Source organism: Monopterus albus, unplaced genomic scaffold, assembly GCF_001952655.1.
Source record: "Monopterus albus unplaced genomic scaffold, M_albus_1.0 scaffold267.1, whole genome shotgun sequence".
Taxonomy (NCBI): domain Eukaryota; kingdom Metazoa; phylum Chordata; class Actinopteri; order Synbranchiformes; family Synbranchidae; genus Monopterus; species Monopterus albus.
Genome location: NW_018128147.1, coordinates 51850 through 76958, shown reverse-complemented (window position 1 = coordinate 76958; position 25109 = coordinate 51850). Strand labels below are relative to the sequence as shown.

General features: G+C 41.3%; 1 protein-coding gene across 15 annotated transcripts in view; it reads left to right on the top strand.

Moving 5' to 3' along the window:
* The window catches only part of dlg2 (discs, large homolog 2 (Drosophila)), a 316297-nt gene that overhangs the window by 277862 nt on the left and 13326 nt on the right, over positions 1 to 25109 (top strand). For all 15 annotated transcript variants that reach the window (XM_020621763.1, XM_020621766.1, XM_020621770.1 and 12 more), the window contains 5 exons: positions 3546 to 3648; positions 19802 to 19916; positions 20382 to 20558; positions 21867 to 21942; positions 24169 to 24214. In XM_020621763.1, the coding sequence (XP_020477419.1) occupies positions 3546 to 3648; positions 19802 to 19916; positions 20382 to 20558; positions 21867 to 21942; positions 24169 to 24214 (517 nt within the window). The remainder of the gene's footprint in view (positions 1 to 3545; positions 3649 to 19801; positions 19917 to 20381; positions 20559 to 21866; positions 21943 to 24168; positions 24215 to 25109) is intronic.

Here is a 25109-nt window from a genome sequence, read left to right as displayed (position 1 = left end):
AAGAGGTGGTGGACTAATGGGGGGGAGAGGTGGTCCTAGAGGAAGCAGCTACTGTTTGTGGGTCCAAGATGAGGTGAGAGAGGGGTGAAGAGTTTTGCCTTTCAAACCTACAATGGTAATTGGACTGTATTTACAGTGCCTTGCGTAAAAGCAACACAGCTCATCACCTTGAACACACCATCCCCACTGTCAAACATGTTGGTGGCAGCATCATGGTTTGGGCCTGCTTTTCTTCAGCAGGGGCAGGGAAGATGGTTAAAATTGATGGGGAGATGGATGGAGCCAAATACAGGACCATTTTGGAAGGAAACCTGATGGAGTCTGCAAAAGACCTGAGACTGGGACGGAGATTTGTCTTCCAACAAGACAATGATCCAAAACATAAAGCAAAATCTACAATGGAATGGTTCACAAATAAACATATCCAGGTGTTAGAATGGCCAAGTCAAAGTCCAGACCTGAATCCAATTGAGAATCTGTGGAAAGAACTGAAAACTGCTGTTCACAAACGCTCTCCATCCAACCTCACTGAGCTTGAGCTGTTTTGCAAGGAGGAATGGGCAAAAATTTCAGTCTCTCGATGTGCAAAACTGATAGAGACATACCCCAAGCGACTTACAGCTGTAATCGCAGCAAAAGGTGGCGCTACAAAGTATTAACTTAAGGGGGCTGAATAATTTTGCACGCCCAATTTTTCAGTTTTTTATTTGTTAAAAAAGTTTGATATATCCAATAAATTTCGTTCCACTTCATGATTGTGTCCCACATGTTGTTGATTCTTCACAAAAAATTACAATTTTATATCTTTATGTTTGAAGCCTGAAATGTGGCAAAAGGTCGCAGAGCTCAAGGGGGCCGAATACTTTCGCAAAGCACTGTATTTATAGCCTTTTGTTGCAGTATAGTGGGAGGCAGAACAGTGGCTCTATTCTCATTTTGATCAGCTGTGTTTTCACACCATTCAGTGGCTTTTATCAGTCATTATCAATGCCAAAAATATGATTATTTTGACACAAGCAAAGCGGGACATGAGGCAACATAGTATATAGATGGTGAGGGTGTCAGGGCTGCTCGGCGGCCGCTGCCTCTCCTCCGTTTTGTTTCTTTGTTTTCTCTGTCTTATGGGCTCTGCACCTCAGCTGTGTTGCATTCCAGTAATTGCTACGCTGACAGTCTCTGTGCGTTTTGGCTTGACTCTATTCACACTACATAGGCGCTACACTACACACACACATTAACCTTCTTCGTGCCCACACAGCGCCGTCTTATGTATGTGCGATTGGAATGCTATGCTGACAGACTGCGTGTTTTGGCTTGACTCCTCTCACACAACATACTCTATTCCCACTACACCACATAGTTTTGATTTGTCTCCGCAGCTTTGCTACATGTCTTGTTAGATACTTACCCTGTTTTCTACCGTTAGTTTGTGTGTGCACCTGTTCCTGGTCTCCGTCGTCATCACTCCCCTTCGTTTGTATGTATTCTGGACACTTATGTTGTTGCTTTGTTCTATTGTTTAACATTAAACCTTTTGTTTTGTACTAGCACCTGGGTCAGCAATCTTGAGTCCTACCCCTAGTCCTCCCTCACCCTCCTGGCGAGGGGGACTAACCATAACAGAGGGAGGCAGTGGTGGCTAGATGGATGGGTCAGAAAATACACTACTTTCCCACAGTAGACCAATGTTTGATTCCATTGTGAAACACTGTGGTTTTTATCAATGAGCATTGTAACCCAAACTGCAATCTTTTAAATACTTTATTTAAAGTTTATAAAAGTTTAAATTTTGTCATTGCAACACGTACAACAAAATTTAAATGCCATCCTAACAGTCACCCATCCAATTACATAAACCTTATTTAACTATCAATAAATAAATAAAGTAAAACAAGCTAAAACCCGCACAGACATGTACACAAACAATCTTACAATAATCCATAATGAGCATGTAATCCTTACTCGGTTGTGTCATGATTTTGTCTCGTCGGTTTCCGTTCCCATGCTTTTATTTTGACATTACTTCCTGAACCTAAGCACCTAGTTTGTGTTTCTAAACCTAACCAAGTAGTTTTTGTGTGCAAAGCAGGGATTCTCAGTATTCTCAGTATTTATTATTGTAACTATGATAACAATGGTATATGGCATGATAATGACCTACAGAATCTCCTAGCTGGTGAGCAGGGACCTCCTAAGTCATAACTATAGTCCGATAACAAGTGATAGTCATTGAATGGTGTGATGACATCCAAATCAGGTGTTTTGATGAGATAATCTAACAAACAAAAAATAATAATTGTCACAATCACTTGATTTAGTAAACATCTACTACTTTAAAGCAGAAGCTTTCCAATTAATCACTTTCTGAGATAATGAACAGATTACACAGCGGGCAATAGCTGGGAAGAAGTGATTGTTCCGCCTCATTATAGCAAATTTTCAAAGTTTGCCTGCGAGACTAATGCCACACTGCAACAGATTATGCATTCTCTTTTTATTGTTGTAGTATGGTATTGTATAGCATACTGTATTGTTAAATCAACATGATACTGTCTGGTTGGTAATTTGCATCCAATTAGCATCTTGGTCTACCTTGTTGAAAGCAGGCAGTTAACATTCCAGCAGTGGCCTGGTTTCAAAGTCGAACAATAACTTGGCTAGCGAGCATACACTCTCCTCTTTTTGCACTTCCCCTGGGGCTCTTTGTTTTGTTGCCACTGTTCATTTGCCCTGACACTGAAGAACAACACACCAACTGGTAAAAATGTAAAACAATTTTTAGTCTTTTTTGAGTAAGTCAAAACTGAAATAAACATAGCCATCACTGGATTTCCCTTTCTGGCATCTCCTTTTTTAATGTGAATTAAATTGGCCTCAGTCATTCTTCGCATTATATGAAATTTTTTTTTGGTTTTAGCAGCTTTTGGATAATGTGAGAAAGTGGAACATAATGAAAGATGTAGTAAATTGTAAATGTACTTTTCTAACTTTTCTAAAAGACAAAGCGCTTTACAATTTTGCCTCTCATTCACCCACTGACACACTGTCACCCATGGATGGCAGTGGAGCTGTCATACAGGGTGGTAGTTGCGCCACAGCAGGGTTCATTGTCTTGCTCAAGGACACTTCAACAAGTGGACTAGAAGAGCCAAGGACTGAGCTGCAAACCCTGTGATTGGTGGACAACTCACTCAAACCTCTGAGCCACAGCCACCCCTATGAACAATTTATTTAACCAGTGTCCTCCAACATGAGAATTCACCACTAAAATCTGTAATTAACATGTGACAGAAGTGTTCCTGTTTAAATGCATTCACTCCTTAATAGGTTTATATGCATCAACCTCACATCACACCTCTCCAAAAATGTTTCTAAACCTACATTCATTGCACCTCAACCCTGGACAACTTTGAAGTGAAATAGTTCATTAAATATAAAACAGAATTAAATAATTACATTTTTAAAAATGCATACATACTATATATGTGTTGCAGGTCATTATATTCTATCAAATAAAACAGAAATATTCTTTTTTGTTTAAACAGGTCAATGGCATTGACCTACGAGGAGCCACGCATGAGCAAGCAGCCTCAGCACTGAAAGGAGCAGGACAGCTGGTTACCATTATTGCACAGTACAGACCAGAAGGTGAGTCAGCACTTATGAAATAATGAACAAGCACAGGAACCCCATGGTTTAAATATTGAATGTCCACAAGTCCAAAGTAGACATTTTGAGGACATGCTTTATCCTGAGGAATATTTAGAATTATTAAACTAACTTTGATTTCCAGAGTTCTGAGAAGCAGGAAAGAGACCTTCACCTGCCCCCCAGAACTAAGCGGGGGGCAGGTGAATCTCTAACCCCCCTTATCTCTGCACTGGAGTGTGGAGAGACCACTATAAACTAATCTTAATACTCACTCTCTATTTTGGACAAGGAAATGTCCTTATATTTGAAAATATAAACTTTTTACCCAAAGGTTTTTTTTTAAATTTCTACAAGGAAATGAAAAATTTTTAAACTGATAAATGATTCCTGAACTTGATTTTATATGAAACTATTTGAAGGAGGTGATTTAAATGTACCTCTTGTCTAAAAATAAATATCCTTTGACAAATTTGAGCTACATTCATTCAACACAGCCAAAATGGCTTGAAAATAAAAAAATGAAATGGCACACTATGTCCCTGGGAACTCATATGTCCGAAACCCAACCATCAAAAAGGTTTACTTTCAAGTTAACCTCAAAAGTCTAACTTGGGATATTGCTCCAAACAGTAGTAGAATGTAAGTGCTATTGATTCTCATTTTATGATTGTTTGCCTAACAAATGGTTGCTTATGCCTTTTATTTTGAAAGTTAAGCTTTCTTTCTCCCTACAGAACATCTACATACTGTATGTCAAACTATTTATTGATTAAAATTCTGTGTTCAAATGAGGATTATTCCACATTACAATTATATGAAATATGTGTTATCAACATCAGCCATAGTGGAGAAAAGTATAAACTGCATAAATTGGCCTAAGACATACTAATTCGCAAAAATTTAATTCAGTTTAATTTGTATAGCACCAAATCACAACAAAAGTCGTCTCTGGACACTTTAGAAAGTCAGGTCTAGACCTTACTATTATTATTATTATTATTATCATTACAGAGGAAAAACCCAACAAATCCCCCTTGAGCAAGCACTTGGCAACAGCAGGGAGGAAAAACTCCCTTTAACTGAAGAAATTTAATAATTTAGGTTGTAAAATAAACTCGTCCAGATTTCTAGACATGAGAGCCACACCATCCAATGTGGGATGGATGCCGTCTCTACTAATCAGACCAAATTTTCCCCAAGATGTTTTCCAATTTTCTATGAAGCTCACATTGTTTTCTGAGCACCACCTAGTCAGCCAGCAGCTGAATGACAACATGCAGCTAAACATGTCATCACTTGTCAGATTGGGCAGGGGGGTCCAAAGAAAACTACAGAGTCTGACATTATTTTGGAAAAGTTACACACTGACTAAACATTAATTTTAGTGACCTCCAACTGGCAAAGTTGGAAGTCATTAGCACCAACGTGAATAACAACCTTAATGTATTTACGTTTATCAGCAGCTTCAAATAGGATTCGAGGTTGCCCACCCTGGCCCCAGGAATACATTTGACTAAACTAAAATATACTTGAAAGAATGTTCTCTTATTCTGTCACTTGTGAATTGGGTGTGAACCTTTTTACAGTGTGCTCCTACAGGACCAATCAGGAACTTATTGTCATGGCACCAGAGTTCCAGCCAGTCAGAGGACTCCAACTGGTAGATGCCCGACCAATCAGGCAAAGCCAAATACTTGAGTCAACACATGCCAGCATGATGCTGCTCCTCGCTCTTAGTCATTCAGGAAAATTTTTTAGCGTGTTGCAACCTGCATGCAACAGAGACCACTGTGTCTCTCTCGCTCTCTCCTTCTTAAAGGTTAAAGGCCTTTTGTCGTTATGTGTTTATGTGTGTAATCCATGTTAATTTGCAATTCCTTCAGTTTAATTATTGGACTAGCTATCCAGAAATTTTAACAAAATAATTTTAGAAAAAAAGAAAGACCAAATCATTGTAAAAGGAGTGTTTGTTCTGTTAAGGCCCATTGCTTGTTACTGCTGTGAAGAAATTTTTTGATTCTGCTTAAGGGCAGGCATCCCCTGCTGCTGTAAAGTTCACAAAGTGGATTTGTTGAAACTGAGCAAACTGCACTGTGTGCCTTAGAGAAAGCTGCTGCGCTTTTGAACTCTGAGTTAATAGTTGCAAGGCTGTCTGTCTGATGCTGAAATCAGACTGGTCGCCCAGCCGTTTTGCCATAGCGCCCAACTAAAAGGGCGGTTCTAAATGTCTCCTGTTGATGACTTGATTCACATGAAGTACCCAAACAAACAAAAAAGAGCACAGAAAGGCCATCTGGTGGTCAAATTAGTGAATTGAGTGTGAATGAAAAAACTTTGGAAGCAAACAAGTGCCAATAAAGTTGTAATATTAATTCCTTGCAACAAAATAAAACTTGGCTTTCTAAATGAATGCATTAACACTGCATTAACTACATTGTTTTATTAAAACAAAAATAATAGGTTAACCCAGCTTAGTTTGACATACAGTAGCTTAGCTTGGCTTGGCTTAGCTTAGCCTATCTTACTTTATACTCCTATTCAATGCTACGTGCCAAGTGAATACCTCTAAAGTCAACAGAGAAGGTAGGGTTTAACAATATTTAGCTTTTAATCATTCACTATTATCAAACTTTAGATTTCTTTTATCAATTTTAACAATTTAATCCTATGATATTTATCTGATGTATTGTTAAACAAAATGTCTTGATTTAGCTGTGCTTATTCCAAATACTGGTGATTCACTTTTAATAATTTTTGCATTTCTTTCTTTAAAGATGCATTAAACAACAGTAGTTTCAAAGAGAAATTGTTTAGCTTACATGAACTTAAAGTCACTTCTCCTACGCAAACAGGAGATAGCTGGAGTTAATACAAGACCATCTTACTGAAGTAAGTACAGAACGTGACCAGGAAGGACTGTTCCATGACGCTATAATAGAACTGGAAGACTTAAGGGCCCAGACCACAGCATATGTACACCATATGGTAGCTGATCAACAAATAATTTCTGATCTGCAATGGCAACTGTCAAATGCTCAAGCCCACCGACAACCAGAAACTAAAGAAGAGGACCTGCTGCACACCAAACAGTGAGTCAAAACAGACCAACTGAAATATCCAGTTTTACAGACACAAAAGCAGACGCGGCTTGTCTCCCCAATCTGATTCCTTTGGGACCAATAGTCTCCATGTAACTTTGTCTCCAACACTTGCACCACTCCTTGATGATCACAGTAATCCACCTTCACAACATCCCATAATCCATGATCTTCCTAAATTAGCTTGACACATTAAATATTTAGAACTGGGTCCCAACATATCCCAAAACATTCATTCTTAATTGAAAGACATTGAGTTCTACTTGAAACAGTTTCCAGAGGTTATTGTCAGTGACAGTGTCTGGCTAACCACTAGACATGATATACTGACTTTAATGACTGTCAACCCCACAATGTACAGAGTAACCGCCAGGTGCCAGAACAGGAGTTCTCTAATCACTTAACTCAAATGATAGTGCTAGCTGCTTTTAGATGTCAAACAAAAATGTCAGGAGCCTCCTCATAAGTACTGCTATAGACTTTCTCGTGCCTATTATGGCTTCTGAAACAACCCCAGCATGGAGAAAGGGCTCAACTTTAAGGAAATCTTTGTGCATAACCTCCATCCTGAAACCAGTCATCACTTAAAGAGCCCGTGGCACTATTCCTTGTTTTCTGACTTATCTACAATGCTACAATGGTGAATTATCTTAGGCGTGACCTAAAGCTAAAAAAATTTGGTGTATGTATGTATTCTACTATTTCTATGCAGAAGCAACTCGGTTTATACAAGTCTCGCAAACTCTTGCTCGCTTGACTATTTTCTAACAAAATTAAGTATTACGTGATGGTTTTTAGGATTTACTTGAATAGTCATAATCTCCAGGCAGTTGCACATTATACTTTATTTTGTTAGAAATAGTCAAGCGAGCAAGAGTTTGCGAGACGTGTATGTTCTAGTATTTCTATGCAGAAGCAACTCGGTTTATACACGTCTCACAAACTCTTGCTCGCTTGACTATTTTCTAACAAAATTAAGTATTACATGATGGTTTTTAGGATTTACTTGAATAGTCATAATCTCCAGGCAGTTGCACGTGCATGTGAACTTGCCTGACATCCACCGGTGCCCCCACCATATTAGCAAAATGTTATATTGCCTTGTTTGTTGTGTATATTTTCAATAAAGCTTATTTTAAAAAAAAAAGACATCCGCCAGTGTCATTGTAAAAGCTGAATTTTTCAACTGTGCTTGGTTTTGTGGATGTATTTTCCCTCCTGCTGCTGCACTGTGACCAGAGGATGTGGAGAAAAATACAGGACCTGAGTTTACTGCATATTCAGGAATGTTCCTGTATGGGGGCTCAGTGTTTTACCTGACTGGGTCTACTCCATGGTCTTTTCAAAGCCTAAACAAAAGAAATGATATTTTCTTACTGTTACAAAGTTTGTGAAAAGGATTTGGAAAAGATAGTAATTACATGATGTGATTCAGCAAACAACAATCAATTTATTCTGTTCTGTTTGTCGTTTCTTTGTCAAGTATTTAAAGTGTAATAGTCCTGGCTAATTCTGATCTACTAAGGTGTTATGTTGTGCGTGTGATGTGGACCCAAAATGCAGACACTGAACTAGGGAGAGAAGTGACTACAGAAAGGAGTTTTTAAAAATAAATCAGATTATGCTGAGTGACAAGGAGGCTGAACAGGTACTGAACTGGCTGGAAGAGCAGCAGGCAACTGAGGACAGGTTGGGTCAGAACCAGGAGGACTGGGATGAAGAACCAGGAGGACCAGGACAAAGAACCGGGAGGGGTCAGTGGCTCGACGAGGAAACAGCAGAGGCCAGGAGGAGCAGATGACCAGGGCAGGCAGGTGAGAAGGCAGGAGGACGGCAGGTAACAGGAGGACCAGAGGATCGGGACATGCAGGCAAGTTGACAGGAGATGGCAGGTAACAGGAGGACCAGGAGGTGCAAGTGAGATGGCAGGGGAAATGGCAGGAACCAGGAGAACCACAGCAAGGAACCAGGTAGGTACACGGTAGCTAAGCTCAGCACGAACAGGGCAGAAGTGTAGCTGAAATGAGACAGGAACGAAGGGTAGCAGCGGGACTGGAAACAAAGTCGTGTAGAGAAACCTCAGGACTTGTAAACGCAATGAGCCAGCAAGGGAGCAACTGAAAGAAAGGTCTCTGAATCCAGATGGATGGAATAATGACTGTTTGCTGTTCTTATGGTGTTTGTTGTTTAGTCTCTACTGCTGTTGATATACGGGGGTTTTCCCCATTGTGGAATTAATTGTGGGAGTAAAATTCTTGTTTTTGATTTTTCTCAAGTGCTATGTCTTGTCTTGTTTTTAGTTGCCTTTGATTTGCTTCTCGGAGGTCCCTATGGTGTTTTGTTGTTCTTGTGGTGTTTTGTTGTTTGCTCTCTAATGCTGCTGGAACAATGGAACTTCCCGATTGTGGGATCAATAAAGTCTTACCCTAATTTGCAGTGAGTGAGGACAGGATGGGAGCAGCAGGGGAAAAAAACACAACAGATAACCAGGAAACAAGGCTAAACCATAACACAAAGACTGCCTGCCAACCTTCTGTAAGTTAACATGTAATGGATCAGAGAGCTTTGACTAGTGACATGCCTTCTCTGATTAAGGTCAAGAGCAACAGTATCTGCTTGAGGGCAGCAGTCTATCGATTTTGTGCTGACGTGTGTCTGGATGGGGTAAATTTTGGGTGTGTTGGTAATATGAGTGCACAAAAAATGACTATGACACTGACAAGCAAAAACCAGGTCTGTGGTCAACAGTCAAGTCATCGAATTTGACTCTGGTGCATCAGCTCTCAATGTGTATGTAAATATCCCCATGCAAGGGGAAAGTAAACAGTAATCCAGCATAAGGCTGTATAATATAACAGGATAAGCAGTATTAACAAGCAACAAAAGTGCAATGCAAAATAAGCAGTATAAAGAGGCAGTAAACAATGCAGACAGACAAGGAATGCTTACTGTGAAATGGAATAAGTACTGTAGGAATAAATATAGAGTGCTTAAAGCCAGGGACCTGTACGAATCTGTATAATCTCTACAATGTATATTTACAGGTATTCACTGAGGGTTATTGTCCAGTCATACATGCGTTGGTTAAGTGTATATCAGAGTGATAGCCTGGGGGAAGAAACTGTCCCTGTGCCTGGTTGTCTTGGTGCAAACGCCGTCCAGAGGGGAGGAGTTCTAACAGATTGTGTCCCAGGTGTGAGAGGTCTGCAGTGATCCTTGTGACCAGTGAGGTGTACAGGTCCTCCATGGAGGGCACGCTTGCACCAATGATCTTTTCTGCAGACCTGACTGTCTGTTGAAGTCTGTACTTGTCTTGTTTGGTTGCTGAACCAAAACAGACAGTGATGGAGGTGCAGAGAACGAACTTGATGATTCCTCTGTAGAACTGTATCAGCAGCTCCTGAGGCAGGTCAAACTTCCTGAGCTGGCGCAGGAAATACATCCTCTGTGGTGCCTTCTCAATAATGGTCCTGATGTTGGACGCCCACTTCAGGTCCTGGGAGATAGTGGAGCCTAGGAACCTTTAGGAACTCTGACCATGTTGTGATGCATGCCTGTCTAGGTGTGTGCGAAATGCTTGTGCACTGTGCTTGTTATACCCTGAGATGCTCCGCAGGGAGCATACAAAACTTAAAAAACTAAAAAGATGGCAATGTGTTCATTGGATGTTCTCAATATACACCGATCAGCCATAAAATTATGACCACTGGCAAGTGAAGTGAATAGGTTCAAAGATTTTTGTCAATTCAATAAATCTGCAGGATATAGAGAAAATCAAAATGCCGTTTCTCTCTCACCTAGTATTGAGTGCCATACCATTTATGAAACTGAAATGGAATAAAGTAGAATAAAAATGGAATAAAACCGAATCAGAAGACTGGATTAAAGTATAGTAATCAGGATAAAACTAAACGGTACAACCTAATAGGCTGTGACTTAAAACCATGCACAATCAGTGACAGTAGTGCAAATAATAACAAGATTGTCAGATGGTTGAGAAATTGAGATGCACATGGACATGGCAAGTGACCGACGGCAGCAGATATGATGGTAAAAAACAGTCAGCAGCAGATTTACATGTAATATAACAAGAAGGGGAAATGTAATGGGTTTGTGCAAAACAGCAGAGGTAGTTTTTTTATGTTTTGTGGTGGGTTACGGTCCAGGGGCAGAGGGGGTGGGGTAATGGATAGAGTTCAGCATACTCACAGCCTGATGGATGAAGCTGTTTATAAGTCTGGTGGAGTGGGCCTGAAGACCCCAATACCTCCTTCCTGAAGGCAGGAGTCTGAAGTGGGAGTATGCGGGCTGGGAGGTGTCATCAGCAATGCTGATGGCTCTGCGGGTGTTAAAGATGTCCATAAGGGAAGGCAGAGGGGCGTTGATGATCTTACTGGCTGTTTTCACTAAGCGTTGCAGAGTCCTTCTGCAGGAGACAGTACAGGCTCTGTGCCACACAGTGATGCAGCCAGTGATGACACTCTAAATGGTGCCCTGATAGAAAGAGCACATGATGGGGAGTGGGACACTGGCTCTCCTCAGTTTGCGGAGGAAGTAGAGGTGTGTTTGAGCCTTCTTGGCCAGTGATGCTGTGTTGTTAGTCCGGGAGAGGTCCTCAGAGATGTGCACCCCCCTGGAACTTGGTGCTGCTCACTCTCTCTACTACGACACCATCGATGGTCAGTGGTGGATGCTTTAGAGGTTTTCTCCTGAAGTCCACAACAATCTCTTTAGTCTTCCCCACATTGAGGAAGAGGCTGTTGTCCTTACACCACTGGACCAGTTGGCACACCTCACTCCTGATGAGGCCAACTACAGTCGTGTCATCCACAAACTTGACAGTGTGGTTGGTACTGTAGGTTGGCACACGGTCGTGGGTCAGCAGTGTGAAGAGCAATGGACTGAGCACATGCCCCTGCAGAGCCCCTGTGCTCAGCGTGATGGTCTTGGAGATGTTGCTGCTGACCTGCACATTTTGTGGCCTCCCTGTTAGAAAGTCCAGCACCCAGTTACAGAGAGAGGTTTTGAGTCCCAGGTGTCCAGGCTTTTGTTAAGCTGCTGGGGAATTATTATGTTGAATGCTGAACTGAAGTCTAGGAACAACATTTGCACATAAGAGTTCTTTGAATCTAGGTGGGTGAGGGCTGGATGGAGAACAGCAGTAATGGCATCCTCTGTGGACTTTTGACCTGTATGCAAACTGAAATGGGTCATATGAGGGAGGAAGGATGGACTTGATGTTCTGCATGACCAGCTGCTCGATGCACTTCATAATAATTAAAGTCAGTGCTACAGGCCGATAGTCATTGTAACTGGTTGGGTGGCGCTTCTTTGGAAGTGGAATTATTGTGGCGGCCTTGAAACACATAGGAACAACTGCTTGGCACAGGGAGATGTTAAAGATGTCTGTGAGGACATCCTTGGCACAGTACAGTACTTTAAAACACAACCAGGTATGTTATCCAGTCCAGCTGCCTTGCATGGGTTAATCCTGGAGAGGGTCTTCTTCACGCTGGCTTTGGACAGACACACAGCCTGTTCACCCGAGGGAGAGGTGGTCTTCTGTGCTGGTGTCTTGTTCTGTGTTTCAAAGTGGCCAAAGAAGTCATTGAGGCTGTTCAGTAGAGAGATGTCACTATCACAGTTCGGAGGTGGGGGGTTGTAGCGTGTGAGGGTTTGGATGCCTTGCCAGAGACTCTGTGCATCTCTAGTGTTGCTGAAGTGTCCATATATTTTCTTGTATTGACATTTTGCCTCCCTGATTCCATGGGATAGGTTGGCCCTTGCTGTTGCTAGGCCTGCGGTGTCACTGGCCCTAAAGGCTGCATCCCGAGCCCTCAGGGTCTGTGAATCTCACTTGTCATCCATGGCTTCTGGTTGGCACAAACAGTGATATTTTTGGTGTAAGTGACATCATCGATGCACTTTGTGATGTATGCTGTGATGGCCTCAGCGTATTCCTCTATGTCTATGCGATTGTTATGAGTGGCTGCTTGTTTGAAAATGTCCCAGTCTGTAGTGTCAAAACAGTCCTTCAAAGCATAAGAAGCCCTCTCCGGCCACACACGTACCTCCTTTAGTGTTGGTCTGACGGTTATCACTCTGAGTCTGTATGCAGGTCTCAGCATGATGGTAATGTGATCAAAGAGACCCAGGTGGGGGAGGGGGGAGGCTTTGTTTGCTCCCTTGCATGCGGTGTACACCAGGTCCAGTGTGTTGTCTCCTCTTGTTGGAAAGTCCACATGTTGGTGCAGATTGGGCAGTAAAACCTTTAAGTCCGCATGATTGAAGTCCCCAGCTGTGATGAGGAATCCGTCTGGGTGCACTGTCTGTTGTTCACTGATGGCTTGGTAGAGTTCATATAGTGCCTCACTCCTATCGCTGGTGTTAGTGGTGGGAGGGATGTACACAGCCATCAACTGAGTACTCCCTACATAGATAGAAAGGCCGACACTTGATGATAATAAACTCCGTCAACGGAGAACAGTGTTCTTGAACAACCATAGCGTCCCGACCCCAAGCATCGCTGACGTAAAAACAAACTCCCCCCTCCACAAGTCTAACCTCCTTCCAGTTCGGTAGCATGTTAGCCCAGCTAGCTGGATAGTGAAGTCCAGGGTGTTGTCATTTAGCCATGTCTTCATAAAAATGAAAACAACAGTCCCTCACCTCACGCTGCGCAAATCTCAGGAGCTGTATGTGGTCTATTTTGTTGTCCAGTGAACATACATTGGCCATAATGAGTGATGGTATTCTGGGTCTATGTGGGCTAGCTGCTAGCCTAGCCTGGATGCCTCTCCACTTGCCCCAGTTGCCGCGCTTCTCCTTTCGTTCACACTGCTTTCGGCGCTTCCTCTCAGGGTGTGGTGTAGCTGGCATGCCCGGTGATGTAGGAATTTGGCATAGAAGTCATAGGGCCCGAAGTTCAAGTTGAAATGTTTTGAATTATTCCCTATATCCACAAGGCAGTGGCGACTGTATCTTGAGAGCAACGTAGATGTTGAACTACGCGCACCAAAAGATAAACACTACAAACATGAACACACACTAGAATAGACATTTTTAGGCACACAACTCATAGAGAGGAACCGCTGCGTCTGTATGCACCACCATGTGCACAGATCAATAACACTGATTATCTGTTACAGTGGCACCTGTCAGTGTGGGGGTATATTAGGCAGCAAGTGAACATTCAGTCCTCAAACTTGATGTGCTGGAAGCAGGAAAAATGGGCAAGTGTAAGGATCTGAGTGACTTTGACAAGGGCCAAACTGTGATGGTGAGATGACTGGGTCAGAGCATCTCACACACTGCAGGTCTTGGTGGGTGTTCTTGGTCCGCAGTGGTTAGTAGCTAGTAACAGTGTTTTAGGAAGGACAAATGGTGAACTGGCAAAAGAGTAATGGACGCCCAAGGCTCACTGATGATGAGGTCACCCTACTGCAGATTAAACTTTTAACTTCCATTTGTACTTTTCAAAAGATTAAGATTGATTTGTTAAAGTGGTTGAAAATGAGAAATACTGTACATTGGTCTCTATAAAGAGAAAGAGTCAGGGGTTGTAGTGGTGATATCACACCGAGAGCGGTGAGGCTGTTGGATTTGTCTAAAGAATTCTCTGTAACTCGTCCTCATGACCACAGTTTTCACTCCTTTTACATAAATGTTTCACTGAATTGTAGACACATCTGTGCTCTTCCTGACAGTAGAACTGTGGAAGAAAATGGATTCACAGAAGATGCACGGTGAGCTGCAGACTGAGACGAGTGCCGACCAACTGCCACATTGACTCCTGTGTAAACAGTATTAGGCAGGTGGTCATAATATTATGGCTGATCGGTGTACAATATATGTATTTACAATAAATACCATTTTTATTAGTGATCATATTTAGAGACTTGGCTTGGTTGTTCTCTATTGCTGCTGTAACACAGAAATTTCCCCACTGTGGGATCAATAAAGTACCTACCTACCTACCTACCTACCTACCTACCTACCCCATGACCATAATGAGAAATTAAAGTGACTAATTAGTTGACCAATGGTGCTCTTCCACGCTAGTATATAAACCAGCATGTCAGACTGCAAGAGTCCTTGTAACACAAATCAGGTGATTGTTAGGAATTCATAAATGATTTTTCACAGCTTCAGTTCAAGAGCATGTAAATTGTCAAAATGTCACTACAACACCTTTGCAGCTAAATATGTCAGTGTGTTTTCTTACATATCCTGCATAGTATAGTAAATGGAGTACATACTGGGCCAGAGAATAGAGAGGCGCAGGCTGAGGGTCTACCAGCCCAAGACCAACTATCTGTCCCTCAGCAAGGAGGAGTGCCAGAGAAAACCTTTGCTTATCCTGCCAGGCTGTCAGGGAAAAATCTGCCTTCTCTTACAGGGAGATCTACAGACAGCTTACAACTGTCCCTATGCCCTCCTTGTTGCTGTCAAAGTCACGGCTGCATGCATTCCAGCATCCCATGAGTTTTATTGGAGGCATTTCACTATTTGCCGTAAGTTCAGCCATACATGCAGTTACAACAAGCCTAGTATGACAGGCAAGCAAATGTATTAAATTCTCCCAGACAATTGCTAGCCAAGAGTGGGCCAAAGAGGAGTTTTTGGCAGTTTGAGTTCTGTGACATCCTGGGTGCAATAAACTACATGCATGTGCAAGTATGTGCCCCATCAGTGAATGGTCTGATACATGTGAATCGCAAGGGAACTCACTCCATTAATGTACAGGTGGTTTGCTATGCAATGTGTAAACTTACACATGCATTCACAAACTATGCTAGGTTGTATCATGACTTTTTTATATTGGTTAACTTGGTCCTTCCTACAGTCTTTGAGGAGGATAACCCCCAGAAGGATGGCTGTTAGGGGACAATGGCTATCCCTTCAAGATTTAGCTGAAATAAAAGTGGTGAAGAACTAACAAATCCCTCTTCTGCCTCCTTGGAGGTGGCCACAGGATGCTCCAGTAGAGGCAGGGAGCAGGGAGTTAGATGTAGATCTGGTGGTCAGAAGAGATGGAATGATGAGAAGCAAGTTGCTCAACTGCATCAGTGAGCCTTTCCAAGCTGTCGGCAGTGCATTGGATTGGCTGAGGAGCCGCTCAATGCAGCTCAAGCGGGTGTTCATGTTCTGCCTGAGCCTGCCAAATTCCCACTTCAGCATATTAAAACCTGACCACTGAATCTCAAAAAAGGGTGGTCTTCAGGGTGGGAGGGGGTCACATGTTGCTGTGTTGATCGGCTCGCCTCTCCTCTTGCTCTTGAAGATGGAGCCACCACCTACTCACTCTCCACAACTCCAGGCCTCACCCTGATGGGGAGAGTCATGGAGATAATAGCTCACCTAACCTAACAAAGTCACAAATATTAACAAACACAATATTTCTAAGCTGATAAAATACAAACAGTCATGCTCTTTTATGTCTTTACTGAACACCCCCATTAAACATACAAAGTGATGGTGGAAAAAGTAATGGCAGCACTAGGCTTCGGATGTCAGTAAGCATCAACTGGGGTCAGATGTTAGCAAACGTGGAGTCCAATCAATGAAACAAGAATAGAGGTGTGGTTTAGAACTACCTTGACTTATAAAAACACTCAAACAGTGTCATTGTGTTATTCACAAATCATCAGCTGACATGAGCTGTGCCTTGCAAAAAAGAGATCTCAGAAGATCTATGATCAAGAGCTCTTGTTATGTATAGAGCTGGAAAGGTTTAGTCATCTCAGAGAATTTAGATATTCATCATGCCACAGTTAGACGTGCTGTCTAGAAATGAAGACGATATGGTACTGTGGCTACTCTCCACAGAAGTCGGTGCCCAGCCAAAATCACTCCAAAGGCACAATGCAGAATGCTCAGTGAAGTAAAAAAAAAAAAAAGAACCCTGAAGTAACAGCTTAAGACTTGAAGGAGTCATTGGAGTTGGTTAACATCTCTGTCCATGTGTCAACCATATGCCAAATATTGAACCGGCATGGTATCCATGGCAGGACACCATGGAGGAAACCACTGCTCTCCAAAAACAACATTGCAGCACACCTGAACTTTGCGAAAGACCACCTTGACATTCCACGACACTACTGGAAAAATGTCCTGTGGACAGATGAAACAAAGATAGAATTGTTTGGGAAAAGCACACAGCACTACATATGAGGTAAAAAGAGAGTTGCATACCCTCTGGACCTGGACCACTTGCCACTGTACAGAGGAAACTGAATTCCCAAGTTTATTCAGGTGTCCTACAGGATAATGTCAGGGTAACTGGCTGCAGGCTGCAGCTCAGAACAAGCTGGGTGATGCAGTAGGACAATGACCCTTAACCCTAGCATATAATGGCTTCAGAGACACAGAATCCACCTTTTGGAGTGGTCCAGTCAGAGCCAACCTCAACCCAATAGCGACGCTGTGGAATGACCTTAAGAACACGACTGACCTGAAACTGTTCTGTGAGGAAGAATGGTCCAAGATTCATCCTGAGCATTGTTCAGGTCTAATCCACAGCTACAGGAAGGGCTGGCTTGAGGTTATTGATGCCAAAACTGGTTCAACCAGGTATTAAAACACTGTTGCTATTACTTTTTCCACCATAATTTTGTATATTTAGTGGATGTGTTCAGTAAAGACATGAAAGTTCATGACATTTGTGTTTTACCAGCTTAGAAACATTGTTTGTGACTTTGGTGAGGATCAGATCACATTTCATGACCGATTTAAGCAGAAAACCCACTAAGCAGTTGGTTATTAATTATTCTAACATTATTTGTAGGATTTGTACAATGTGTCTTTCATTTGTAATACACATACAGTATATACCCCCGGCGGAAATCACCAGCACTCATGCCGGTGAGCTTGCAGGGCTCAGATATTGAGATTGTGGACACCTTTAAATACCTGGGTGTCCACCTCAAAAATAAACTGGATTGGACCAACAACACAGATGTTGAGGAGGTCCTTTGGTGTGCGCGGGGCACTCCTTCGGACATTTTATGATTATGTGGTGGCATCTGCGTTTTTTATGCTGTTGTGGGTTGGGCAGGAGGTAGCACAGTCAGGGACAGAAATAAAATCAACAAACTGGTTAAGAGAGCTGGTTCTGTCCTGGACTGCTCTCTGGATTCCATCGAGGAGGTGGCAGACAGAAGGATGCTGGTAAAACTAACATCCATCATGCATAACCCCACCCATCCCCTGCACCACACAGTGGTGGCTCTGAACAGTTCTTTTAGCACAAGACTGTTACATCCCCAGTGTAAGAAGGAGCATTACCGTAGGTCATTCCTCCCCACAGCCATCAGACTGTACAACACATCACTGCAGTGATAAGATAGGTGAAATTATGAGGGACTATGCAATAATCTACTGAGGTGCAATATTCAAATCCTGGGTGTGAAATGCAATGTAAATAGGCTCATGTGTAATATCTTGTTCCTGATCTCTCTCAAATACTGTACATTGCCCTGCTTTAGGTATTTTTGAGTAGTTGCTCAGAGATCCTTATGGCTGAAACACAGGTTTCTTTCCCCCATTGTGGGATCAATTGTGTGAGTACTATTTGATTGTTCTTGATTTCCTGGTTGTTTAGTCTCTACTGCTGTTCCTGATTCTCTCCAGTGCTGCTTTGCCCTGTTTTTAGGTGCCTTTGATTTGCTTATTTGTGCTGTGTAATATGTAATGTTCTGATGACGCTACTTTTATAATCCTTGTGTGTATCGGTCCTAATGCTTTGTTGCCTTTATGTAACTTTTTATTTTAAAACTAAGTGTACATTGTTACTACGTACTTACGTACGCATGCGCCACACAGAGTGGCAGCAAGTTACAGCAGCTGTGTCCTCATTGTGTTCTTTCCCGTGTTTCTATGAAGTTCTGTTCTTATGTGTCTGTTCTTATGGTGTTATATTGATTGTTCTGTATTGCTGCTGTAACACAGAAATTTCCCCACTGTGGGATCAATAAAGTACCTACCTACCTATTCTGTAGAACTCTTGGAAGTCTGTGTATGCCTTAAGGTATGGCTAATGTGGCTTCAGCCAAGCAAAAATTAAACACCTGAAAAAGCCAGTAGCCATAAATTACTTTAAAACAAATTCCTCATAAAATTGGAATGCTACAAACATCCTCTGTAATGTGTCTCTTAGCACTCACGCACCGGTGACATCACTGGGAGCAATCAGGAGTTCAGTGTCTTGCTCAAGGACACTTCGACATGTTGACTGGACAAGCCGGGAATTGAACCGCTAATCCTCTGGCTAGGAAACGACCTGCTCTACCTCCTGAGCCACAGCCACCCCCATACTAGCAGTGCATCAAAGTAAATGATGTGTGGCATTGTGTATCATCTGTGGAATGGTAAACATCTATGAATATAGCAAGACAGAGAATTGCCTCAGAAATCCGAAGATGTTATGTATCTATTCTTTCTACAAAATTTCCTTAATGTGTTAAAATGTTGATAATATAATTGGTGTATGAATAAGAATTTATGTCACAGTCAGGTCTGGCTCACAGTTATGTGCAAGGCTAAACATTATTAAAACAAGTTCATGTCATAAAAGCTGTTTATTACATACAGTTTGGTGTGCATTGCTAGATGAGTGGACAAGTGTTGATGAGAAAGTATCTCAACATCAGTGGTCCTGTTCAAACTACATGAAACTGAAATATACACTGGAATTGTTTTTGTTTTGACAACTACAGTTTTGATGTCAAACTGGTTGCAAATTGTTTCAGCAGTTTAAAACATTTGAATATGTGTAAGTTTAAAGAAACATGACTATAGAAGAGACATTATCCTTTTGTCTTCCGTCTACTGTACTACATGTACATAAAGAAGGGAAGTGCCTCCACTGCACTGTGTTCATGAAAATTAGTACGAATAATCAAGAACTCAGATAAATGGTTTTTCTCTACTTAACAGGAAACACTTTCAGACTTAGCAGCATCATTAGACTGACCTCCTCTTGCCCTCTATTTACTGGAGGCTGAAGACATACCTGATTGGTAATCTTGATCTATTGTAATCTTGTCTTGCAGAGTATGGGCGTTTTGAGGCCAAAATCCATGACCTGCGAGAACAGATGATGAATCACAGTATGAGCACTGGGTCAGGATCCCTGCGAACCAATCAAAAGAGATCACTCTATGTGAGGTTGGTCTGTTTTGGAGTTTACTCGAATATTGGGCATTGAATTCATAGTGAATTCAGAAAGCAAACAATTTGCCCATTTTGTGTCCCAGATTTTTTTTATATGACATCTGCACTGATGTGTTCCAGGCACCATGGTAAAATAATATGAATGTCATCTTTTATTTGGTTTACTTTTCAAACACATAAGTGAAAAGAGTAATGTGTTCTTTACTATAACAGTCTGTTGGCTCACTGAAGGCACACATACATCTTAAAACCAGATTTATGATGTGTGTCTCAAACAGAACAACATTTGTTATTATAGCAACCCCAATAGAGCAGTGATCACTAACTGTTTCTTTCAGTTAAATTAGACAAGACCTCGTGCAGAGGAACAACAGAAATATTAGGAATTCAGTGAATTTGCAGTTCTAATCTTAATGTAAGGTAATCTAATCTAATCATGAGAATCCCTCCTCTGAATAGGGCATTGTTTGACTATGAGAAGTCAAAGGACAGCGGCCTCCCCAGCCAGGGGCTCAGCTTCAGGTATGGTGACATCCTGCATGTCATCAATGCCTCAGATGATGAGTGGTGGCAAGCCCGTCGTGTCAGGCCACATGGGGACAGTGAGGAAATGGGTGTCATCCCCAGCAAGAGACGGTGAGGAGTGGATAGAAATGTGTTTCAGGTTGAGGATAGTCTAGAACCCTGCCAATGACTTGTGAGAATGAACCTGGTTATTTATTACTAAAGGAGGATAGAACAATCTTAAACTGGATTCTAAAACAAATGGGTAATCAGTGGAGAGAGGCCAAGGCAGGAGAGATTTGCTCTCTTTTACAGATTGGATATAGTTTAGAGATAGGTCTGAAATTAGAAAGGATGGAGGCATCCAAATTAGGTTTCTTAATTTGTGGCTGCAATAAGGCATACTTAAACACTAGGAGAACACCCCACGGTCCACTTCAAAGCATTTATTACCATATGTGCAATAAAGAAACAAGTTGTACAATGAAATTTTTCCTTTGCCTGAATGCCATTAAAAGTTAGGAAAATATTTTTAAAAATGAAAAACAATAATAATAAATGATATTCAGTATGCAAAGAAAACAGTGTAATGAATAATGTGCAATTATCAGTTCCAGTGATAAGTACAGTATATACTATGTACAGTAATTACATAATAGTGCAATTTTATTAGTATAAATTTGCAGCCTTATTAAGAGTCATGCAGAGTCAAGACATTAGTCTGCTATTTAAAATTGTCATAATAGAAGATCTGATGGGATCAAAGATCTCTTTTAGGAGGGACAATGTCAGCAGAGCAGTTTGAGGGTTTGAGTGGTCTCTCTTACAAAGGAAAGAGACACTGGCTTGAACTGCATGAACATGGCAGGGTAGGCAACAGTGGAGAGTGATGTCATTAAACCTTGGTTTTGCTTTTGTTTTGTGATAAAACGTTTAAGAAGGGGTAATCAAATCTAAAATATTATGACAAACAGAATAAAATAAATAGGTTATATCCTCTCTATTTGAGCAGAGAGATAACTCTGGAGATAAACATAAGAATCAACAATTACATAATGTAATTTAAAACACCTGTCGTAAGGTTATTCCATTTCAAAATTGTCAAAACCTGGGTTTAGCATTGAGTCAGTGTGAGTGATTTCATGTCCTCTCTGTGGTTGATGGCTGGCATGGCTCTGTGCTTGACAAGGTGGAAAGGAAAGAGGGGGCGCGTCGTCTAAAGACTGTGAAATTCAATGCCATATGCTAGACAACTTAATGAAAACATAAATCTCTACATATGCTCAATGATAACTGAGGAGAGGAGAAACTTGGAGTGCAAGTGTTTGAGGCTCATTCTCACTCCTAAATTGTCAAAACTTGTAGTTTAGCATAGAGTCAATGTGAGTGATTTCATGTCCTCTCTGTGGTTGATGGCTGGCATGGCTCTGTGCTTGACAGGGTGGAAAGGAAAGAGCGGGCGCGTCTAAAGACTGTGAAATTCAATGCCAGGCCAGGGTCCTTTGATTCAAAAGGGGTAAGTGTCTTTATGAGACCTGAAAGTGACAATAATTTGTATTAGTACATTCATTTGATGATTCATAATGTAGCTCAAAGTGTGTGTTTTTACATTGACACTTGCAACAAAGACATAACCATGGGCCATAGCCTCACATTTCTAAAAGCCACATAATTACAACAAATAGCTAATTTCCTCTTTCTAGTGTTAATTTATGACAATTATATGTGTCATTGCTTTGTTAATACAAAGCACTGCACTTTCTGCACATTATGAGAACATTTCTAACCACACATTTCACTCTGCACACAGATGTTTCAAAAATACATCTGTGGTAAAAGTGCAAGCCCCTCCTACAAACCTTCCAGCTAAAGCTGCAATAGAAAGCAAGTGTAAAAATGTACCGCTTCCTGCTGTATAAACCAAAATTTTAATTGGCTAAAGGAGGAAATGGTGTTTGGAATTGGGATTGGTCTTCAAGCATGACTCTCCACATGAAACCCTGTAGCTGTAGAAATATTATACAGCAGCAGCTTAATTTGGTCTTCAAATGATGACAGTGACAACATATTCATTATTTAAAGTCTCTTTCTCTGGAGTTCAGTCTTTGTGTTTCATGTTCTTATGAAAGCCTGTTATGCTTTATCCTCAGTTATGTCTCTCAAGGCCTGATCTCGATAACTCTTCTCTCACTTCGCTCTTACTTGAAATGCTTCTCATGCCCTACTGGGTCCTGCAGTACTCCCACAGATGGACAAAATTAACATCTTTATTTAACTCCGAGCACTCTGTTTTCATGAACAGGGCAGCATGGCACAGACCACAATGAAATGCCAGTCGCGTTATGGGCAGAGGGACCTGAGGTGGAAATGGGCTGGGGTTAGAAATACACCATACAACGAGCCCGTTAGAGGTCAAGCAGCAAGGGGCAAATTTATCTTTATCTGACACAGTCAGCTTGTTGGATTGACAACCTAAAATTGATTAAAATAATCAAATGATTTCTTTTCTCAGCAGTATCAACACACAAATAACATGTAAATTGTACATGCGACAACACAAGATTTGACAAAATTTTTTTGCCGAGCCTATTTAATTAATATTTGCTACAGCAGAAGCAGAATTATTGTTCAATCAAATCCTTTATAACCAACATACAGTAGTCCTACTGTCTAGTGTCTATTCAGATACTTTACATCACATTACTTAGGAATACAATAAATCAAAAATGAAAATTACTATTAACCCTTGCACGTTGCTTATATATCATTGTCTCCTTTTGTCAGATCAACAGTGCAAAAAAAAAAAACAGGCAGCAAATACTCACATTCTAGTAGCGTGAACTAGCATGTTCAGAATTTTTGCTTAATAAACAATTTTTTTTGCTATAAAATTTTTGTCTAACTTACAATAGAACAACATCGTTTTAGTAAGGATCTTGTATACAGTAACTGACCTGCTTTGGAGGTTTTATTAACTATTATACTGTAAATCAGTAAAATCGTATTGAAACTAGCTGTGATTCTGGGAGGAAGAGATGTTCAAATATTACTGTAAGAACTTCTTGACGCCCCACTTTCTCAAAGCAGTTGTGCCTGCATGAACATAACAGATACAGTATATCTGCCCCATGCTTTCTCTCCCTTCACAGTCATTCACTGACAAACGTAAAAAGAATTTCTTCTTTACACGAAAGTTCCCATTCTACAAGAACAAAGAGGGTGAGCAGGATGGCAGTGATTCAGACCGTAAGTATGCTCACAGACACACGTATATATACTGAGCATGCAGAAGCCAGAGTAGGTCGTATGTATGGCTGCATGGAGATTCACAGGTGTATTTCAAGGGTAGAGGCGATGTGGAGGCCTTACCTGCTTCCTCTCATGATCGCCTCCTGTTGTCTTTGTTTTCTTTCTCACTCAGCTGGATCACAGTCAGAGATGCTGTGGTACAGACACTGATCAGTTAGCAGGAGAGAAACCAAGACACTGCTGTTCATTTTGATTTCAAATGTGATGTTGTAACAACCCAGTTTTCCCTCAGAGATCATTTTGGTTAACTCTGAACCAGCCTTAACATTATCATGATGTATGTGGGCCCCCCTGCTGGCTGCTCAATGTCTGTACAGAAACAGAGCTGTGGGTCCACAGCTTCTCCTTCCAATGCCTCCAATCTTTTGCTTATGTTGCGGCTGTCATCCTTCCTGTCTTTCTTCTGTTCTGGCTCTCTTTGGACTGCCAATAGGACATCCTGGGAATAAGTGATGATGGATATGGGACAAAGACATCCAGTAAGTTGGTTCAGGAATGATTTCTCATCTATGTTTAAACCCCCACCCCCGAACACACTCACATCAACAACAACAACTTCCATGTCACATTTCCTGTTGAAACATGTTTCTCATGCCTGTATCCTTGCATGCTAGATTAGCTGGATTTTCAGTTTACAGTCTTAACCTCTGTCTCAAGCAGGTCACTAAACTCACAATGGGTGACTTTTGTTTGTTTACTTGTTTATTTATATAGTCACAAGAAATTAACGTTATGTAAGGATTTCTCATGGAGTTACCTTGTTTTGAACCTGGATTAACCTTTAAACGTGGCAGTGTCTGACAGTTCCAATTTATATAGTCTGAGTGAAGCAGCACAGCCACTACAAGCCACCCAAGGTTTTTGCATTCTGTTTAGTGAGCCAAGCTTTACTGCCAATAAATTTAGTTTTATCCAAATTCAGAGATACTATATTACTGTCACACCATTTCTTTATCTTCTCAAGTTCCTGTGTAACCCATCCAGATAGTTGCTATAGGTTTTCACCCGATGCCCATATGGTAGTGTCATCAGCAAACAAAACCACTTTCATTAAATCAGAAACCTTGCATATATCATTAATATATAGTATAAATAATTAGGTCCCAAAACAGAACCCTGAGGCACTCCACATACAATGTCCAGCTCACTCGATTGGTATTCACCCAACTTCACAAATTGACACCTCTGTGTCAAGTAACTTCTAATCCAATTCAAAACCAATCCCCTGATCCCATAGTTTTTTAACTTATCCATTAATAATGCATGATTGATTGTGTCAAATGCTTTTTTTTTAGGTCAATAAGTATTCCCAACGTGTATTTCCTCTCATCCATAGCACTTGTTATGTCCTCCATTAGCTCAGTAATGGCCAGA